Source organism: Gossypium hirsutum, chromosome D04, assembly GCF_007990345.1.
Source record: "Gossypium hirsutum isolate 1008001.06 chromosome D04, Gossypium_hirsutum_v2.1, whole genome shotgun sequence".
In the NCBI taxonomy this organism is placed as follows: Eukaryota; Viridiplantae; Streptophyta; class Magnoliopsida; order Malvales; family Malvaceae; genus Gossypium; species Gossypium hirsutum.
This window is the reverse complement of record NC_053440.1, coordinates 55,820,933-55,842,332: the sequence shown is the minus strand read 5'-3', so window position 1 is coordinate 55,842,332 and position 21,400 is coordinate 55,820,933. Positions and strand designations below refer to the sequence as shown.

The 21,400-nt window shown below is 36.6% G+C and overlaps 1 protein-coding gene across 2 annotated transcripts; it reads right to left on the bottom strand.

The window, feature by feature from the left end:
* Positions 1–10,052: 10,052 nt before the first annotated feature.
* Positions 10,053–15,607, bottom strand: LOC107898509 (squalene monooxygenase SE1). 2 transcript variants are annotated; one of them, XM_016823975.2, is made up of 9 exons: positions 15,426–15,607; positions 13,033–13,144; positions 12,752–12,926; positions 11,991–12,159; positions 11,432–11,650; positions 11,067–11,345; positions 10,702–10,980; positions 10,490–10,592; positions 10,053–10,218 (listed from the first exon to the last, which is right to left on the bottom strand). In XM_016823975.2, the coding sequence occupies exons 1-9, from the start codon at positions 15,546–15,548 to the stop codon at positions 10,133–10,135; spliced, it is 1,545 nt and encodes a 514-aa protein (XP_016679464.1). In that variant the 5' UTR covers positions 15,549–15,607; the 3' UTR covers positions 10,053–10,132. The 2 variants fall into 2 exon arrangements, with proteins under 2 accessions (XP_016679464.1, XP_016679465.1); XM_016823976.2 differs by lacking the exon at positions 10,490–10,592.
* Between the last annotated feature and the right edge of the window lie 5,793 nt (positions 15,608–21,400).

The following is a 21,400-nucleotide window of genomic DNA, read 5'->3' as shown; positions in this document are numbered from 1 at the left end:
CTGAGTCGAATCTATGCTTAGAAGCTGGAAGACTTCTAGCCTTCGACTTGTGCACTGCCAAATCAAAACTAACCCGGGTCTGATTTTCACGAATACAGTGCCCTAACTTTTCAAAACTTGCATCCAAAAGAGAACCTCTCTTCAACGAAACGGTCATACATTTTTCCCTCCTATGACCAAGTTGCCTCCGCTTCAAATGAGTTGACTTTGACTCCGTAACGGACGAGGGACGTCCGATTTCACTAGTCACTGTAGAACCTTCCAGAATATAAATACTGCCGGCTCTTTTACCTTTTAACAAAACGAGAGCTCCACGAGATACTTTAATGTCGCTCGACTCGATGTTGATTCTGCATCCTTTCAAGTCTAAAATACTCAAGGAGATGAGATTCTTTCGTAAATCAAGTACATACCTGACATCTGAGAGTGTCCTAATCGTCCCATCGTGTATGCTAATTTTAACAGTACCAATACCGATTATTTTACTAGATGAATCGTTTCCCATGTGCACAACTCCACCTTCAACTGAACTGTATGTGGAGAACCATTCTCTATTGGGACACATGTGGAAAGAACATCCTGAATCTAGGATCCACTCAGACGTAAGCTTGGAATTATCGCTCGTTGACACTAACAAGAAATCATCATCGCCTTCATCGACCAAATTAGCACCAGCTACATCTTCCTCGTTACTCTCAGCAGCTCTTTTATTTCGCAGTTTATAACAATCTGCTTTGAAGTGACCTAACTTTTTACAATAGCGACACCTTTTGTCTTGTTTCTTTAATGCTACCAAAACGGAAGCTTGCCTATCTGCTTTGCTATTCAAACCAAACTCATTGTCGAGTTTGTCTCTACTCAACAAATAACCCTTCACATCTTCGAACGAGAGTTTGTCTCTGCCATAAATCAGGGTCTCCCTGAAAGACTTGTATGAAGAGGGTAAAAAGCACAATAATAGCATAGCTTGATCTTTATCGTCAATATGAACCTCAACGTTCTTTAAATCATTTAAAAGAGTAATGAATTGACTGATGTGATCTTTAAGAAGCTCACTTTCGTTCATGCGAAACGTAAATAGACGTTGTTTCAACACTAAACGGTTAGCCAGAGACTTAGTCGCATAAAGAGTTTCTAACCTTTTCCACAAGGCGAATGAGGTCTTCTCCATCAATACCTCCTGCAATACTGTATTCGCGAGGCACAACTGGATTGCAGACAAGGCCTTTTCATCAAGCTCTTCCCATTCTGTTTGATTAAGGTTCTCAGGCTTTTTCCCTGTAACAACCTTTTTCAAGCCATTTTGAACTAGAATTGCCATCATCCGAACTTGCCACAGATTGAAATTTGTCTCACCATTGAACTTCTCAATTTCAAACCTTGTTGCTGACATCTTTGAACGGGCTGATCTATGAAAGTTAAACTAGCTCTGATACCACTTGTTAGGATCGTCCCGATTAAGCAACGAACAAGTAAAAATAGTAGAAGAAATTGAGAAGATGAACACACAAATTTAACGTGGAAAAACCCCTCAAAAGAGGATAAAAAACGACGGGCAAAGATAATTTTACTATAATGGCAAAAGAATGAAGAGTACAAAAGATAGAGATAAAAACTAAATCCCGAAAACCCGAAAAACAAAGAACCCTCAAAACGTAAACACAAAATTCTCTGAATGTGTTATGAGTTCTAATCTAATGGGTGTCTCTAATTTCTAAGATTGTAAAAGAACCTATTTATAGGCTAAATTAGTAAGTCAAATAAACTATACTAATAAATGATAAATATATTATACTAATAAATACTAAATCTTCTAGAAAGAAAATATATTTTTGTTGAACTTGACTTGCAAGCAATCTCTTAGAATTTGGGTCACACAATTCTAACACTTGTAATGTGTCACGGACTCAACTTTGTTTACTCGATTCTAAGTTCGTGCAGAATTTGGATGGGCGCTTCTGCCCAGGTCACCCATATAAAAGCACCCTCTCATCTATAAAAGCCCTCTCCATCACAAGAGAAAAGGGGCTTTAGGATATATGCCAAAGTTGTGCCAAAATGCATTATACTTTTATACACCATTTTTAAACGATGTGAATCACCACTGCAAATCATCCCAACTTCTATGTTGCAACAACAGCCACTACAACTACAGTGGTTCCTTCCCCATATTTGAGCAGTGATCAGAAGAAACGCTAGTGGTTTTACAAGAAAGGCAATTGTCTTGGATCTTTGATCTAACCTTCAACAAAGTTTTATTTGTATAAGCTTTGTTACTTATATCATTAATATGCAAATGTTGATAATGTGATCATGCATTAATTCTTGTTGTCACACTGTTTTGATGCTTGACTTTGCTTGAATACTGCATCTTATTGAATTTCGTTAATGTTTAATTGGCACATTTTCTTATAGAAATTAAATGATATTTATTTCTTGCTTATGTATTGCAAAAAGTTTGAAACTAAATTTTTTCAATGAATGTTTGATTGAGGGTAATCATATTTTGAAATTTTTTAAATGATTTAAAAGGGGATTTTTGAAATGTTATTATAATTTTTTAATTAATATTAATATTAATAATATTATAAACCATAATTATTTATTGATGTTGCATTAAATGAATTATAGTTTAAGTATTAGTTTTAACCAAAAAAAAGATTTAGATATATTTTAGGGTGTAATTTATCAATTAAACCTTTTAAAAAATAAAAATTAATAAATAAAGGACCTACAAAATTTATTTAACATATTTATAGATTTTTTAACAACTTCATTACAAGTTCTGATTATATATGCTATTTTTTATTAGTACTTCATATTGTGCCTTACCAATTATAAAAAAATTGTTAGAGTTGTATGATCCAAATTCTAAGAGATTGCTTGTAAGTCAAGTTAAACAAAATATATTTTCTTTCTAGAAGATTTAGTATTTATGAGTATAATATATTTAGCATTTGTTAACATAATATATTTGACTTTGATTAGAATTAACATATAAATAGATGTAGTCGAAACTCCTATTGTAATCAATCGAATTTGACATGGAGAATTTTCTTCTCCTCTGCCCGTGGTTTTTTTCCCGAAAGGGTTTTCACGTAAAAATCTGTGTGTTTTTTATTTTTATTTCTCTTTTTCTTTACGATATATTGTCATTACCGACGTTTTATTTTTACAAAATTGATATATTTATATTCTTAGTTACTAATACTATATTTGATGTTTTCTAAATTGACTGTGAAACTAGTCAAATCATCAATTTTCGATCCATTTGTTTATCTTATTTAAGTTAAATAAATTATTAAAAAATAAAAATAACAAAAATTATAAAATCCGGATCAACAAATTCAATCATTGATTTGATCAGTTTACACTGATTCATGAATCAAGTGATTTTTTATTTCTTTTGGACCAATACCCTAATAAATTCTCAATCAGAACCGGTACAGTTTAAGAAAATATTGAATATTTCATTCTGCCATCAAATTAAAATTTGAATTTATTATAAAAAATAAACATAGATCCACGTGAAATTAAATTAAATTATCGAAATATTATCTTCCCATATAATACTTCAACCAATAATAATAAAATGTCTATAAATAATAATAAAATGCGAACTTAATTAGTAATTGTTCCTCAAAAAAATTGGTAAAAGCATTATGGAGGGCATTGTACTAAGAATCGGATTGCATTTGTCCCCTCTACTAAAAAAATGAACAAATTAGTCCCTATACAATAGATCAAAGAGCAAATTGGTCCTCTGTTAAAAAGTCCATAAATTCCTACGGTTAAAAATTGGTCCCTATATGTTAGCGTAAGGTACAACACGCTATGTGTAACTATTTGGTTATTCTGTCAACCACACCAATTTTAATCGTAAAAATGGATTAAATTTTTAATAAAAATGATCAATTTGCTACTTGATCTAATATAAAAAGACTAATTTATATGCAATTTGACCCCTAGTAAGAGGTAACCATGATATTTTTTCCCAAAAAAAACTAGTAATTGTTATATGCTGGAAGAGGAATATAAGATGATTAAAACCATGGTAGAACAAAATAAAGAACAAGGAGAAAAAATGGGACCTTTCCAAGAGAATAGGCAAGAGCAGCACCGGCAACACCGGCGCCAACTATGATAATATCCGTAGTGCCAACACCCTCACTATTTCCAATTTTTTTTACACTGTTCCCCTTTGGAAACTCCATTGAAGCTGCTCTTTTTAGCTTCCTCAGTCCCCTAAATCTTTGAAGGGAATTGCAGTACAAGAAAAGGAACCCCAAAAGAGAGGCTATAACAGCTCCAACTCCAACTATGTACTGCTCAGCCATTGATTTAATAACAATGCGTGGAACGAATAATCAAGAAGAACATGATTTATAGAAGAAAAGGGAGGAATGGTGGGTGAGTGAATAAGCACGTGTTGGGATATCATTCTATTATTGTTGAGGAAGATGCACTCCAAATCATCTCTAGTTTGGAAGACAGTAAACAAGAGTAGCCTAACATACATGTGTGCATGCTTGGAGAGCATGGGAGAATTTTCCCTAAATGTGAGAAGGTAACTCCTTTCACGTCAATTTTAAGGGCGGCCATGATCTCCGGTGATGGTTTATCGAAGATAAACATCTTTAGTAAATGGATAGAAAATGTCTTTAAAGAAAAACGAACCTCTTCTTTAGCAAATGGAAGGTATTTGCGATTAGGAATTTTGGGAGATTAAAAATATCGAAATAGGTGTGAGTTACTGAGTTATTTTTAGTTTTTTTAGGAATTCCAATTTTTATTAAATTATTTATTTAATATAAATTAATTATATAATTAAATTAATTATGTGGATTGGATTGGATTTTAAATGTTTATTTAGGTTGGGTTAGTGGGGCCTGTGCTAGGTAGTGGCTGCGGCTTGGGTGGGCTGCTAATATATATTATTTATTTCAGTTAATTCGATTAATTACCTGATTGTGAACCGAATTAATTAAAAAATAAACTTTCAAAAAATCATTAATCAATCTCTGACCGAATTAGATCGGTTAATCAACCGATTAACCAAATTAGATTGGTTTGGTCAGTTAATTCGGTTTTAATAGAAATTTGAGCACCCCTAAAAACAACTCAGGCTAACTTACATTTTGAACACATCAGTCAATGTATAGTAATCATTTCAATTCATTTATTTCATTTAACATATCCATACACATCTATTCTTAATGTATAGGATCATAATTTATCAAAATATAAGGTTGAATATTTAAGAGTTAAGACATGCCACATTTCATTTTTGAGAATTTTGTTTCGATTTTAGCATATCTTGGGACTGTTGTTCCAATAGGGTCGGAAGCGTGTAAATTATTGTACTAAAAAATCACACAAAGTTCAATTCCCAGGGAAGAGAGGTGGATCACATGGATCTCTTAAATACCAAGTCTTTCCTTAGACAGAATATCCCTTCTATAGTAATTTAATAGCACAATTAAATACTACTATTATACCCTCAAATATTGAAAGAAAAATAGGACAAGAAAGAACACAAGAGATTTAACGAGGTTCGGTAAATTATACCTACGTCATCGGGCACTAACACCAGATGATAACTTTACTATCTTCAAAGTATTACAAACAAATAGAATTCCTTAAGAATTCTCAAATGGGAGAAGAGAGAAAACTAAGAGAGAAAGATTGGTTGGGATGGTTGAAATGAAAAATGAAAAGGCCTATTTATAGTTGAAGTTCAGGGACTAACTTGCAAATGGCCTAAAATATTAGGGACCAAAATTGCAATTATCCCATTCAACTTTTCAACATTCGGTGCAACTTGCTCAACCTTTTTAACAAGTTGCTTCCTACCTTTGTTGACCTTTCAACAATCTCCACCTTGAAGATTTGATTAGGATAATCACATCTTCACACACTTCCTTCAACTCCCCAAATTCGATAAAGTTATCTTTTGTAGTGCCTCTAAATGCGCTCTCGAGTGCCATACACCTGTAGGTGCTCAAATTCTCAGGATGTTAATCAAGTTCAAACAATGATTAAACTTGATTGTTGTTACCACTTTGGTCATCATATCTGCGGGATTATCTGCTGTCGGAATCTTCTGAAGTAGAATTTTTCCTTTTTCAAAGACTTCCCGCACAAAGTGATATCTTACGTCGATATGCTTGGTTCTTGAATGATAGACTTGATTTTTCACTAAATGAATAGCACTCTGACTGTCACAATATAGACTAATGTGACTTTGAACAACTCCCAAGTCTTTCAATAATCCATTAAGCCAAATAGCCTCCTTAACAGCTTCTGTAACTGCACACAATTGTCATATTTGCTTCTTGTGTACTTCTGCCTTCTCATAAAGCTATCAAATCGCTTGTACCACTGCCTCGGGGATTGCTTCAATCCATATAGCGATTTGTTAAGCTTACAAACCCAATTTCTACCACCAGCATCTGTGTATCCTTCTGGCTGAGTCATATAGATCTCCTCTTCTAACTCACCATGCAAGAAAGCCGTCTTAACATCAAGTTGAGCTAGCTCCAAATTCAACTGTGCTACCAAGGCCAACAAAATTCTAATGGAGGAATGCTTCACAACAGGGGAAAATACATCATTGTAGTCAATTCCCTCCTTCTGAGAGTAGCCTTTAGCTACCAATCTTGCCTTGTAGCGAATATCCTTCTTGCTAGGAGATCCATCTTTCTTTGCGAATACCCACTTGCATCCGATTGCCCTTTTACCTTTCGGTAATTGCGCCAACTCCCAAGTATTGTTCTTCCGGAGAGACTGTATTTCTTCATCCATGGCGCTTTTCCATTTATCACTTTCTAAGCTTTGCATTGCTTCTTGATAAGTGATAGGAATATCATCAACAACGGGAAGGGCGTAGGCCACCATATCAGTAAATCGAGCAGGTTTACGAATTTCTCTCCGTGGCCTTGCAACTGCAACTGGTTCTGGTGTACTTAGTGGTTCTTGGGTCAGAACCTCTTCAACCTCTAATTCCTCTATTGTGGCTGGAGAATTAGACTTATTAACTGGGCAAATCCCCATCTGCTCAAACTCCACCTGTTTTGGAGTACACTCCACCTGCTGTGGAGTATTGCTCATCTGAATATCTTTATCTGCTACCTTTTTCAATGTGGCAGATTCATCAAAGGTAACATCTCTTCTACAGATCATTTTCTTTGTGCTTAAGCACCAAAGACGAAATCCCTTCACTCCAGAAGTGATTCCCATAAAGAGAGCTTTCTTTGCCCTCAGATCTAACTTTGACTCCTTCACATGGTAATATGCAGTGGATCCAAACACATGTAAGGAATCATAATCTGTAGCCGGTTTTCCAGACCATACCTCCATAGGAGTTTTTCTTTCTAATGCAGATGATGGCAAACGATTAACAAGATGGCCAGCGTATGTCACAGCCTCAGCCCAAAATTGCTTGCCCAACCCAGCATTGGACAACATACATCGAACTTTCTCCAGCAATGTTCGATTCATACGCTCTGCCACTCCATTCTGTTGTGGTGTATCCCTAACTGTGAAGTGTCGAACAATACCATACTCTTGGCACACATCGAAGAACGGATCACTTTTATATTCCCCTCCATTGTCCGTCCTAAGCCGCTTGATTTTCTTGCCAGTCTGGTTTTCGATCATAGTTTTCCATTTAAGAAAAATTCTAAGCACTTCATCCTTAGTTCTCATGGTATACACCCAAACTCTTTTGGAAAAGTCATCAACAAAAGTAACAAAGTAGTGTTTTCCTCCCAACGAAGGTGTTTTGGAAGGCCCCCACACATCTGAGTGAATATATTCCAAAATACCTTTTGTATTATGGATAGCAGTGCCGAATTTCACTCTCTTTTGCTTTCCCAGAACACAGTGCTCACAAAATTTTAATTTGCAAGCCTTTGCACCTTTCAACAATCCTTGCTTTGCCAGAATTTGCAAGGATTTTTCGCTGGCATGTCCCAACTTCATATGCCACAACTGCATTGAGTCCAAGTCTTTGTTACCGGAAGCTGCAGCGACTGCTCCAATAACTGTACTACCTTGGTAGTAATACAAGTTATTTTTCCTGATGCCCTTCAATATCACAATTGCGCCAGATGTCACTTTCAAAATCCCATCTCTCATAGTAACAACTGAACCATTGGATTCCAAGGCTCCCAATGAGATGAGATTTTTCTTCAAACTGGGCACGTACCGAACATCAGTCAGAACTCTGGTTGATCCATCTTGATTCTTTAATTGGATTGAACCTATCTCAACAGTTTTACAGGCATTGTCATTGCCCATATAAACAACTCCTCCATTTAGTTCTACTAAATCAGAGAACCACTCCCGGTTAGGGGACATATGATAGGTACAACCCGAATCCAATATCCACTCATCTGAATGGAACGACGATGATGATGCAACCAGTGATAGTTCAGAGTCACTAGTATCATGCTTAGCAACACAAGCATCTACAGCAGCTTTTCCCTTATTCTTCAGCTTTGGACAATTTTTCTTCCAGTGGCCTTTCTCATGACAAAAAGCACATTCATCTTTCCCGAGTCTGGACTTTGACTTTGATCTCCCCTTTTGAGTTTTCTTCCGAGTGTATGAACGACCTCGGACTACTAAAGCTTATGTATCTCTGATTGAGTTTTTCTGTTTGTCCTTCTTTCTCTGTTCATAACTGTATAAGGCCGCACAGACTTCGCTCAGAGATATATCACTCCTGCCATGAAGTAGAGTAGTTTCTAGGAACTCAAACTCCTTAGGAAGTGACCCCAACAGCATCAAAGCCAAATCTTCATCTTTGAATGTCTCATCCATATTCAGCAAATCAGTGACTAACTGATTAAATTTGGTGATGTGATCATTCATTGTGGTACTTGGGACGTATGTGAAGCGAAACAGTCTTTTCTTCAAGTGGAGCTTATTTTGACTGTTTTTCTTCAAAAATTTTTCTTCAAGTGCCACCCACAACTTATTTGCAGAAGTCTCCTTTGAAAAAGCGTACCTCTGCTCTCGAGAAAGGCATGATCGAATTGTGCCACATGCCAACCGATTGATCGCCTTCCAATCTTTCTCCTGTACATCATCTGGTTTCTCTTCATCAATGGCAATGTCTAGACCCTGCTGAAAAAGGGCATCTAGAACCTCACTTTGCCACATACCAAAATGGCCCGTGCCATCAAAGATCTCCACGGCCAATCTTGCATTTGCAATTGTCGGTCTTGTCCACATGGACGATGTTGAAGCTCCTACACCGACCGTTTTCTCCATAATCTTTCAATATACCTAAGGAAATCTTTTCTGATGTGGAAGATCAGTTTAAACTGCAACCACAGAGCATATTACGATTAACCTTCAGCTCTTGATACCACTTGTTGTTCCAATAGGGTCGGGAGCGTGTAAATTATTGTACTAAAAAATCACACAAAGTTCAATTCCCAGGGAAGAGAGGTGGATCACATGGATCTCTTAAATACCAAGTCTTTCCTTAGACAGAATATCCCTTCTATAGTAATTTAATAGCACAATTAAATACTACTATTATACCCTCAAATATTGAAAGAAAAATAGGACAAGAAAGAACACAAGAGATTTAACGAGGTTCGGTAAATTATACCTACGTCCTCGGGCACTAACACCAGATGATAACTTTACTATCTCCAAAGTATTACAAACAAATAGAATTCCTTAAGAATTCTCAAATGGGAGAAGAGAGAAAACTAAGAGAGAAAGATTGGTTGGGATGGTTGAAATGAAAAATGAAAAGGCCTATTTATAGTTGAAGTTCAGGGACTAACTTGCAAATGGCCTAAAAAATTAGGGACCAAAATTACAATTATCCCATTCAACTTTTCAACATTCGGTGCAACTTGCTCAACCTTTTTAACAAGTTGCTTCCTACCTTTGTTGACCTTTCAACAGGGACAAAGTCTTTCATGTCTCGAGATTGACCTCACCTATTTTCTTATTTTAGCTTTGATGCGTCATTGTCTCTAGACATGCGTCTAATTGTCTTAAGACCTACTTAAGAATGCAAGTAACAGATGAACATAGAATTGTTCCAACAAATACTGCTAATTAATGCATGAAGTTTTTTTTTTTGTCCTTATTTTCAGGGGGAGTTCTATAATATGCTGGCACAGTTAGGGGGAAGAACATTTGTCTGATTCCTTCGGAGTCTATGTAGGGGAGAAGAATACTTGATGCCACCTGAAAAACATGAAAATATTTTTATTAATATGATTCTATCTCATAATCATATTTAAGATCTTATATATTCATGTTATTATACAAATGTTTGGTAAAGATACTGACCCAAAGCAATTTAGCCAACTCATTTATTTACCATTTTAAACATCACATATACAAAAGATTATCCAGCCTACTTAAGAATGCTAGTAACAGATGCGAGATTTTGTTAAGAACATAGAATTGTTCCAACAAACACTGCTAATTAATGCATGAAGTTTCTTTTTGGGACCTTTTTTAGGGGGAGTTCTATAATATGCTGGCACAGTTAGAGGGAAAAACATTTGTCTGATTCCTTCAGAGTATATGTAGGGGAGAAGAATACTTGATGCCACCTGAAAAACAATAAAATATTGTATTAATATGAATCTATATCATAATCATATTTAAGATCTTATATATTTATATCATGTTAATATATAAATGTTTAGTAAAGATACTGACCCAAAGGAATTTAGCCCCATCCCACAAACGCCTGGGAGAAGGAAATGGAAGTAACAATCGGCCAACGCCATATATTGCAATGGAAAAGAAATGAAATGCTAAGCTTAATGGAGAAGGGCATAAACCAGAGAGCATAGCGGATGCTCCATATGAAAACATCCCTCCAAGTCTCAAATACCCCAAAAAGGTGTGCTGCAGATTCTCCATTGCAGGATTGGACGAGGCACTGAATACCTTCTGTAGGACATTAGCCAGTATATTTATTGTAGATGACATTGGCTGCATGTAGTTAAAGGGCAAAATTATACCGTTTTCATCATTGCCATTCACTTTCAAAATGCATATAAAACATGAAACTACAATACCTTCCTCAGAGTATAAAAGGATTCGAGATATTTGGAAATGGTGAATGCATCGGATAGATCATGCAAGGGTCTTAGAAGATCCCTAAGTATTACGACATCAGACAGAGCAACAGTCATTCCCCCTCCGGTTATAGCGTGCCGCATGTTGAGTGCATCTCCAATCAGAAGCGCACCAGGAGTCAGGTGTGGAGCAGCAGCCATGATTTTAGCCGGCATTATTCTTATGTTACCCTTCTTCTCTATTGCAGACATAAAGGAATTGTACAATTCAGGAAGAACCTGAAATATATTATAAGCCATACAGTTAGTCCATAAATTAAGCCAAATTCCCCTACTGAATGAATAAAAGAAAGATCTAAATATACCTTGGGAGCCACCTGAGTTTTCAAGTAACATGCCATTTCACCATTGGAAACTGAAGGTACCTTTTCACTAGGAACATCCACCATGCAACGAATTTCAGTGCTGCTAACTGGATACAATATGATTGGTGAAGGGTGTCCTAATATAATAGCTCCATAATTTTTTTTTGGAAGGTTACAGTTTGTCAGTGTAAGACCAACAAGATAAGAGGGTATATCAACCTGCAGAAAAAAAAATATAGACCTTTATATATTTTCTCTAAGCATAGAATTTAACAAGTCTAATAAAAGTTTTAGTCCTTCTATTATCCTAAAATTGGAATTTAATCCATTTTCTTTAATTTGGAGAAAAAAAATTATGTGGTTGAATATGGTTGATTGAAATTTTATGTGGCCTAACAAAAAGCAACTAATGATGTTATCATTTTGGACATTATAAAAACATTATAAAAAAATAAATGAATCAAATTAAGCCAAATTAAAGTAGAATGTTGAAATATAAAATTAGAGAGATGAAAATTATAACTAGACTAATTTAACACTAATTCTTAAGCATTTTTACCTTAGGATAACAAAGAGAGCGTCTCAAATTTGAGAAACAACCATCGCATACAATTGTGAGAGGAGCGTAAGCTGTCAACACTTGACCACTCTTATTTTTGTAGTGCACTCCTTTGACAATACCGTTTTCTTCAATCAGAGATGTTACTGTCCCTTGTTCTAGAGTTACACTATATTATCATAATATCAATGCATCAAATTGGACCTTGTAAAGAAAAGTATAATTTCAAATGTACTATTTCTAATAAATTGTTGTAACAAGTTGAAGCAAAATAATACATATAGAAGTCAACTTTTAAATTTTAACCTTAACCTAAAACCTAACTTAATCAATTCAAAACTAAACTTACTATAAAGAATCAACAACATGAACCCCTCTAACTCGAACCTTATTTCACCATAACATAAATTTTTCGCTCCAACTTGAAATGATCCAAACAACTTGAAAGACCAAAAATTGAAGTGATTATAACCTAAAATGACATGAACCTATCATAGCTCGACCCTAAAAACTCAGGCTTCAAACCATTCTAACCTGAACTCAAAATGACTCGAATCCAAACTTAAAGTGACTTAAATCTAAACACACTAATACCATAGTTACTCAAAGAATTTTGCAACTTGAATGGCTCGATCTAGATTGACATGACCCAAAATCTATTCAACTAGCTCAATTGCCAAGTCTAATTTAATTTGTTAAGACAAATGTTAGACATCTTATGTTGAATTTGAAAAATGATTAAGAGGAAGGGGAGAAAATACTTGTGAAGTGATGCAGCTTTTTTTCGCAGCCTTTGAACGAAACGACCATTATGGGAGGTTCTTCCTGAAATATGAGACTGAAACTTTTCCAATGGATAAGATACGAGAGTCTCCTTTCCGTCCTTGTATAGAGTATAACCCAAAAATTGTTGAGCATCAATCTCATCTACACAATCTATAGTACCAACATTCAAAGTAAAAAAAAGTTACTGTATAAATAACTAACATTGTAACATTATATTGCATCTACTATTTAAATCCACAATTTATTTGTTGTTTACCCTCAAGGCCTAATTCAATTAACTTTATGTAGCCTCCTGGATATAGAAGTTCACCGACAATTCTATTAGGCATATTTAAGTCCCTCTCTATCATTCGCACTCGACGTCCGTCCTGTAACATGAAAATTGTGAAGAATTGTCACGTATGATACCATGTTAAGTTTTGGTATTGTTGCTTAAGGGAGAGGCTCTGGATTTTTAAGCAATTAGATTCGAGTTCTATCATATGCAATTGCGATACATAGGTTTCTTATTTCATCATGTGCATATGACATGCATGTTAACACTAAAGAAATAAAAATATTTTCCTCCCTCACCCCCACCCGGCCACCCCTCTTGGCTCCCTCTCTCTCCCTCTCCCCTCCCCCCATATCTTACATTAGCAGAAAAACTACAGGTTTTGATTGTCCTTTTTCCCTCAACTAAAACACTTCTGTACCCAAGGAGATCAAGTTACCATCAACGTATTAATGGCTCTTGAAGGGAAAAAAAATGGCAAACAAACTACAGGTACAGTAGAAGTTTGGCTTAGCTTATGAGAAATTGCAACTTTGTAACCTAGTTTGGATTTGTAGAATGAAACTCAATGGTCAAATGGTGAATTCTGGGACAAAAATGACTTGGGACAATTCCCAACTACACAAACGGTCTAGGAACTGTAGAATGAAGTAACCACTGCTATATTCTTACTTTTCTTTCCTCAAGCTTCTCTCATGTTAATGAAAAACAAGTATTAACCAACATATCCAGCACAAAGGTGGTCTACGATTGAGGTTTACTATATAAAACTGATACACGCCCATATTTAAGCCCCTTTCTCTCGGCGGTGGTGGTCGGTGGGGAGAGGGTGAGGGGTGAAAGGGAGGAACGGTAAGGGAGGAGGAGGGGAGAACGGTGGTGGGGTTGGGAAATATTTTTTTTAAATGTTATTATAATTTTTTAATTAATATTACTATAAATAATATTATAAAATCAGAATTATTTATTGATGTTGCATTAAATGAATTATAGTCTAAGTATTAGTTTTAACCAAAAAAAAAGATTTAGATATATTTTAGGGTGTAATTAAAAATTAACCTTTTAAAAAATCAAAATTAATAAATAAAGGACCTACAAAATTTGTTTAACTTATAGATTTTGTTTTAACAATCTTATTACAAGTTCTGATTATATATGCTATTTGTTGAAATAATATTTAGAACTACCTACAGCTCATTCTCAACTTATGTATAAGAGTATAATACGTTTCAGCGCATTAACAACAATACTCATGTCAATTGAACTAAAACTCAATCGAGATTTATAGAATTTTTTCTAACAGTTAATATATATTATAATAATTCAAATACTTATATCTATTTATATTAAATAAAATTAAATCCGACTGTCAAAATATATTTTATATCTATTAGTACTTCATATTATGCCTTACCAATTATAAAAAAAATTCATATATATATATATATATTCTTAGTTGCTAATATTATATTTGATGTTTTCTAAATTCACGGTCAAATTAGTTAAATATCAATTTTCGATCCATTTGTTTATCTTATTTAAGTTAAATAGATTATTAAAAAAAATTTAAAAAAAAATAAAAAAATTATAAAATTTGGATCAACAAATTCAATCACCGATTTAATCAGATTATACTGATTCATGAATCAAGTAATTTTTTTATTTCTTTTGGATCAATCCCCTAATCAATTCTCAATCAAAACCGATCCAGTTTAAGAAAGTATTGAATATTTCATTTTACCATCAAATTAAAATTTGAATTTATTATAAAAAATAAACACAGATCCACGTGAAATTAAATTAACTTATTATCTTCTCATATAATACTTCAACCAATAATAATAAAATGTCTATAAATAATAATAATAAAATGAAAACTTAATTAGTAATTGTTCCTAAAAGAAATTAGTAAAAGCATCATTAAGCCTTGTACTAAAAGTCGGATTACATTTGTCTCCTTTACTAAAAAATGAACAAATTAGTCTCTAGACAATAGATCAAAGATCAAATTGGTCCTCTATTAAAAAATCCATCAATTCCTACTGTTAAAGTTTGGTCCCTATATGTTAGCGTGAGGCACATATGGCATGTTATGTATAACTATTTGGTTATTTTGTCAGCCACATTAATTTTAACCGTAAAAATGGATTAAATTTTTAATAGAAATGACCCGTTTGCTACTTGATCTAATATAAATAGACTAATTTATGAAATATTTGAGTAAATGAAGATATATGTAGTTTGACTCCTGATAAGAGGCCACTATGGTATTTTTACAAAAAAAAAATATAGTAATTGTTATATGCTGGAAGAGGAAAATAAGATGATTAAAACTATGGTAGAACAAAATAAAGAACAAGGAGAAAAAATGGGACCTTTCCAAGAGAATAGGCAAGAGCAGCACCGGCAACACCGGCGCCGACTATGATAATATCCGTAGTGCCAACACCCTCACTATTTCCAGTTTTGTTTACACTGTTCCCCTTTGGGAACTCCATTGAAGCTGCTCTTTTTAGCTTACTCAGTCCCCTAAATCTTATGAGGGAATTGCAGTACAAGAAAAGTGTTAAGAAATGGCTTAAAATTGGTAGTGGATTGTTGTTGTTGGTAGTGGGTTGTTGGTGGTAGTGGATTAGTGGATGGTTGTTGGTGTCCATTTTCAACCACAAATCTTTGCCAAAGTTTTGGACAATTATGTCCTTGAACTCTCTTATAAATAGAGAGGTTCATTAGCCATATTCATCATCCCAAACCAAGAGAGAGCAAAGCTTGTTCTTTGAAAGCTAGGATTTTAGCTTTCGGGTTTTCTATAGGGGTTGAGAGTTGTGAGGTTCTCGGGTTGTGTCTTGAGTGTAAAACACTTGTAATCTTCATCTTGTTATAGTGAAATTTCTTTTCGCCTCTGCCCGTGGACGTAGGCATTAAAGCCGAACCACATAAATCCTTGTGTTCACTTTATTTTTCGTTCCGGTCAATTTACTTGTAGTCATATCGGAGTTCCCGAATCGATCCTTTCCGCAACAAATTGGTATCAGAGCGTAGTTGAAGGAGTGATAATATTTTCTGAATTGCCCTGTGACTGCAGCTTTGTCTGATCTTTCACATCAGGAAGAAAATATTATCATTCATTCAAAGGTTCCAAATTATGGCTACAAGTGTTTCATCGACTAAGTATGATGTCGAGAAATTTACCGGGAAAAATAGTTTCAGTTTATGGCGCATCAAGATGCGGGCAGTGCTGGTTCAACAAGGATTGCTAAAAGCATTGTCTGGTAAAGATAAATTACCAAGCACGCTTTCGGAAGAGCAAAAGGATGACATGCTAGAAAGAGCACATAGTGCTATTCTGCTATGTCTAGGAGATGAAGTGCTACGAGAAGTAGCGGATGAGAAAACCGCGTCCGGTTTGTGGCTCCGGTTAGAGAGCAAGTACATGACGAAGTCATTGACGAACCGGCTCTACCTCAAGCAAAGACTCTATGCCCTGAAGATGGAGGAAGGTACACCTGTTTCCCAGCACCTGGATAAATTCAATTCCATTATCATGGATTTGAATAATATCGATAACAAAATCGATGATGAGGACCAAGCAATAATTGTTTTGTGTTCTTTGCCTCCCTCGTATGAGAATTTTGTTGATACAATGATGTACGGTCGTGATGACCTGACTCTAGAGGAGGTGAAAAATGCCTTAAGTTCCAGTGAGTTGAGGAAGAAAATCACTGGTAAGGTGGTCGAAAACAATGAAGGCGAAGGCTTGGTTGCTCGAGGAAGATCCAAGGCAAAGGGTGGAAGTTCAAGTAAAAGCCATCCTAGATCGCAGTCCAAGAAGAGAATACAGTGCTACTACTGTAAGAAGTACGGGCACATGAAGGTAGATTGTCCGAAAAGGAAGGAGAAATCAGAATCACAGGAGCAACAAAATGATCGTGCGAATGTAGCTGATGCAGATTCTTCAAGTGATGCCGAGATCGTTCTTGCAGTATCCGACTCTTACGCTGGTGGGAGATGGATTCTTGATACGGGAGCTACATTTCATATAAGTACTTCGAAAGATGCATTCTCAACATACGAGAAGCATTCTGGTTCAGTACTAATGGGAAATGACCACGCATGTCAAGTCATGGGGATTGGCACAGTTCGTATAAAGATGTTTGACGGTATTGTTAGAACTCTAACTGATGTTCGGCACATTCCAGAAATGAAGAAAAATTTGATCTCTTTGAGTACGTTGGACAAGAAAGGCTTTCGGTACTCTGCTGAAGGTGGAGTTCTCAAGGTATTCTCGGGTGCTTTGACTGTGATACGTGGTAATTTGGAGCGGGGCCTTTACTTCCTCGATGGTTCCTCGGTTACAGGTGTTGCGGGAGTGTCATCATCAGATGATCTAGATTCTGACACCACGAAGTTATGGCATATGCGGCTCGGGCATATGAGCGAGAGAGGCTTATCGGTGCTAAGCAAACGAGGATTATTGTCTGGGCAGTGTACAGGAAAGTTGAATTTCTGTGAGCACTGCGTCTTCGGTAAGCAGACTCGGGTAAAGTTCAGCACTGGGATTCACAAGACAAAAGGCACAGTGGATTACTTCCATTCTGACCTTTGGGGGCCTTCTCCGACAATTTCTAAAGGTGGTTACAGATATCTGCTTACCTTTATCGATGATTACTCGAGAAAGGTTTGGGTGTATTTTCTGAAGAGCAAGTATGAGGTTCTCATCAACTTCAAGCAATTTAAAGCTTTGATCGAAAATCAAACAGGAAAGAAGATCAAGCGATTCCGGACGGATAATGGCTTGGAGTTTTGCTCAGGTGAATTCAATGAGTTCTGCAAAAATGAAGGAATAGTGAGACACCGCACTGTTCGTCGAACACCACAACAAAATGGAGTTGCAGAACGCATGAATAGAACTCTCTTGGAGCGAGCTCGTTGCATGCGATCAAATGCTGGGCTCGGTGAAGAATTTTGGGCTGAAGCTGTTAATACTGCTTGTTATTTGGTTAACAGATCTCCGTCAACAGCTATTGAGCTGAAGACTCCTGAGGAAGTATGGTCTGGTTCTCCTGCTGATTACTCTGGTTTAAGAGTGTTTGGCTGCCCTGCGTATGCTCATGTAAATGAGGGAAAACTCAAACCGAGGGCGAAGAAATGCATATTTCTTGGATACGGCCAAGGGGTGAAAGGATACAGGTTGTGGTGTCCTGATCCGGTTTCGTCCAAGTTCATCATCAGCAGAGATGTGACTTTTGATGAGTCATCCATGCTTCGATCCACCACAAATTCCCGGGAAAAGGAGGAGTCAGATAGAATGGGAGATCACGGTGTTGAGAAGCAGGTGGAGTGTCAGGTGGACGCTCCAATTCCTACGGAAGGTACTTCAGTCCAGGATGATCAAGTTGAGGTGCAAGATTCCGATGAAGATGAGTCACCTCAAGAAAAACCATATAGCATTGCCACTGGAAGAACGAAGAGACAAATCAAACCAAATCCGCGTTACGCTAATCTGGTGTCTTTCGCGCTCAGTGTGGCGGAGTCCATTGGTATAGAACCTTCCAGTTATAATGAGGCTGTCACGTGTGATGAGTCGGCACAGTGGGCAATTGCTATGAGTGAGGAGATAGAATCTCTTCACAAGAACCATACTTGGGAGTTGGTTAAGCCGCCAAGTAACCAGAAGATAGTTGGTTGCAAATGGGTCTTCAAGAAAAAGGAAGGCATCCTAGGGGTTGAAGCAACTAGATTCAAGGCACGATTGGTTGCTAAAGGCTTCACTCAGAAAGAGGGGATTGACTACAATGAAGTTTTCTCCCCAGTCGTAAAGCATTCTTCCATTCGTGTATTACTTGCCATGGTGGCCAAGTCTGATCTAGAACTTGAGCAGCTTGACGTAAAAACGGCGTTCTTGCATGGTGAGCTCGAGGAAACAATCTACATGCGTCAACCAGAGGGTTTTACAGTTCCTGGTAAAGAAGACCATGTCTGTCTATTAAAGAAGTCTTTATATGGATTGAAACAATCCCCAAGGCAGTGGTACAAGCGGTTTGATAGCTTCATGATTCAGCATGGTTACACAAGATGTGACTATGATGCTTGTGTCTATCATCGGAAGCTCTCAGATGGTTCGAACATTTATTTGTTGCTGTATGTTGATGACATGTTAATTGCTTCCAAAAACATGTCGGAAATCAACAAGTTAAAGTCGCAGTTGAGTGGTGAGTTCGAGATGAAGGATCTGGGTGCTGCCAAGAAAATTTTGGGCATGGATATTCACAGAGATCGCAAGGCGGGCAAGCTTCGTGTGTCGCAGAAGAACTACATTGAAAAGGTTCTTCAACGCTTCGGCATGGATAAAGCGAAAACTGTGAGTACTCCGTTGGCACCACATTTCAAACTCTCTGCAGAGTTGTCACCACAATCTGATGAAGAAAAGCAGCAAATGTCTCACATTCCATACTCGAGTGCAGTTGGAAGCGTGATGTATGCAATGGTTTGCACTCGTCCAGACATTTCACATGCAGTTAGTGTGGTCAGCAGATACATGAGTTGTCCTGGCAAGGAACACTGGCAGGCCGTGAAATGGATTCTCAGGTACTTGAGAGGTTCTGCAGATTTATGCTTGGTATATGATCAGAGTGACTGCACTAGCAGTGTCACGGGCTATGTGGACTCTGATTATGCTGGAGATCTGGACAAAAGAAGATCTCTGACGGGTTATGTTTTCACTTATTCTGGAGGAGCCATTAGTTGGAAAGCTGTGTTACAGTCTACCGTAGCCTTATCTACGACTGAGGCGGAATATATGGCGTTAGCAGAAGCAGTGAAAGAAGCATTGTGGATGAAAGGTCTAGTAAGCAGTTTGGGTTTACAACAGGATTTCACTGTTGTATTTTGCGATAGCCAGAGTGCCATACATCTGACTAAAAATCAGATGTTTCATGAACGGACCAAACACATTGATGTCAGATATCATTTTGTTCGGGAACATGTTACGCAAGGTGACATTGTTATCAGCAAGGTTGCTACCGAGAAGAATCCTGCAGATATGTTAACTAAGGTGATCCCTGCATATAAGTTCAAGCATTGCTTGGACTTGATAGGTATTCGGGATTGATTAGCGCCAGAGAGGCGTTTGGAAGAGGTGATCCAGTTCGAGGAATTCACTATGATGTTCAGCTTGGTAAATTTCAAGCCAAGGTGGAGATTTGTTAAGAAATGGCTTAAAATTGGTAGTGGATTGTTGTTGTTGGTAGTGGGTTGTTGGTGGTAGTGGATTAGTGGATGGTTGTTGGTGTCCATTTTCAACCACAAATCTTTGCCAAAGTTTTGGACAATTATGTCCTTGAACTCTCTTATAAATAGAGAGGTTCATTAGCCATATTCATCATCCCAAACCAAGAGAGAGCAAAGCTTGTTCTTTGAAAGCTAGGATTTTAGCTTTCGGGTTTTCTATAGGGGTTGAGAGTTGTGAGGTTCTCGGGTTGTGTCTTGAGTGTAAAACACTTGTAATCTTCATCTTGTTATAGTGAAATTTCTTTTCGCCTCTGCCCGTGGACGTAGGCATTAAAGCCGAACCACATAAATCCTTGTGTTCACTTTATTTTTCGTTCCGGTCAATTTACTTGTAGTCATATCGGAGTTCCCGAATCGATCCTTTCCGCAACAAAAAGGAACCCCAAAAGAGAGGCTATAACAGCTCCAACTCCAACTATGTACTGCTCAGCCATTGATTTAATAACAATGCGTGGAACGAATAATCAAGAAGAACATGATTTATAGAAGAGAAGGGAGGAATGGTGGGGGAGTGAATAAGCACGTGCTGGGATATTATTGTTGAGGGAGATGCTCTCCAAATCATCTCTAATTTGGAAGACAGTAAACAAGAGTAGCCAAAACATGGGTCCTGCGATCACTAAGTCCGCAAAGCAACGCTGCTCACAAAAATGACTAGACATGCAGGTGTATTTGTAGTGATGTTATTTGGGTGGAAAAATACCCACGTTTTATTCATGAAGTTGTAATAAGGCAGTAAAAGAAACAAAAAGGAAAAAACAAAACAAAAGAAGAAGGCATTAAAAGAAACAAAAAGGAAAAACAAAATAATTTAATTTTTGGTATGATAGAGGGCCCTAGAGCTTAATAAGCAACAATTAAACGTGGGGAATCCTGCTATACGCTTGGGGAGTCTATCAAATTTTTTTAGTTTTTACCGACATTTCTAACTTATACCAATACTAATATTTCTAACAAAAATAGCATTAGAAAAGTCGGTAAAAATTACATATATGTGTGCATGCTTGGAGCGCATGGGAGAATTTTCCCTAAATCTGGGAAGGCAAATTCTTTCACATCA

What these genes read in the sequence shown, in the direction of transcription:
- LOC107898509 (XM_016823975.2), bottom strand. Translation starts at nt 15,548, where the DNA reads ATGGAGTTCCCAAAGGGGAACAGTGTAAACAAAACTGGAAATAGTGAG. An exon ending in GCTCTCTTTGTTATCCTAAG is followed by an intron (nt 11,651 to 11,990) that starts GTAAAAATGCTT and finishes TTTTTTCTGCAG; the next exon opens with GTTGATATACCCTCTTATCT. An exon ending in TAGAACTCCCCCTAAAAAAG is followed by an intron (nt 10,219 to 10,489) that starts GTCCCAAAAAGA and finishes CATGTTTTTCAG; the next exon opens with GTGGCATCAAGTATTCTTCT.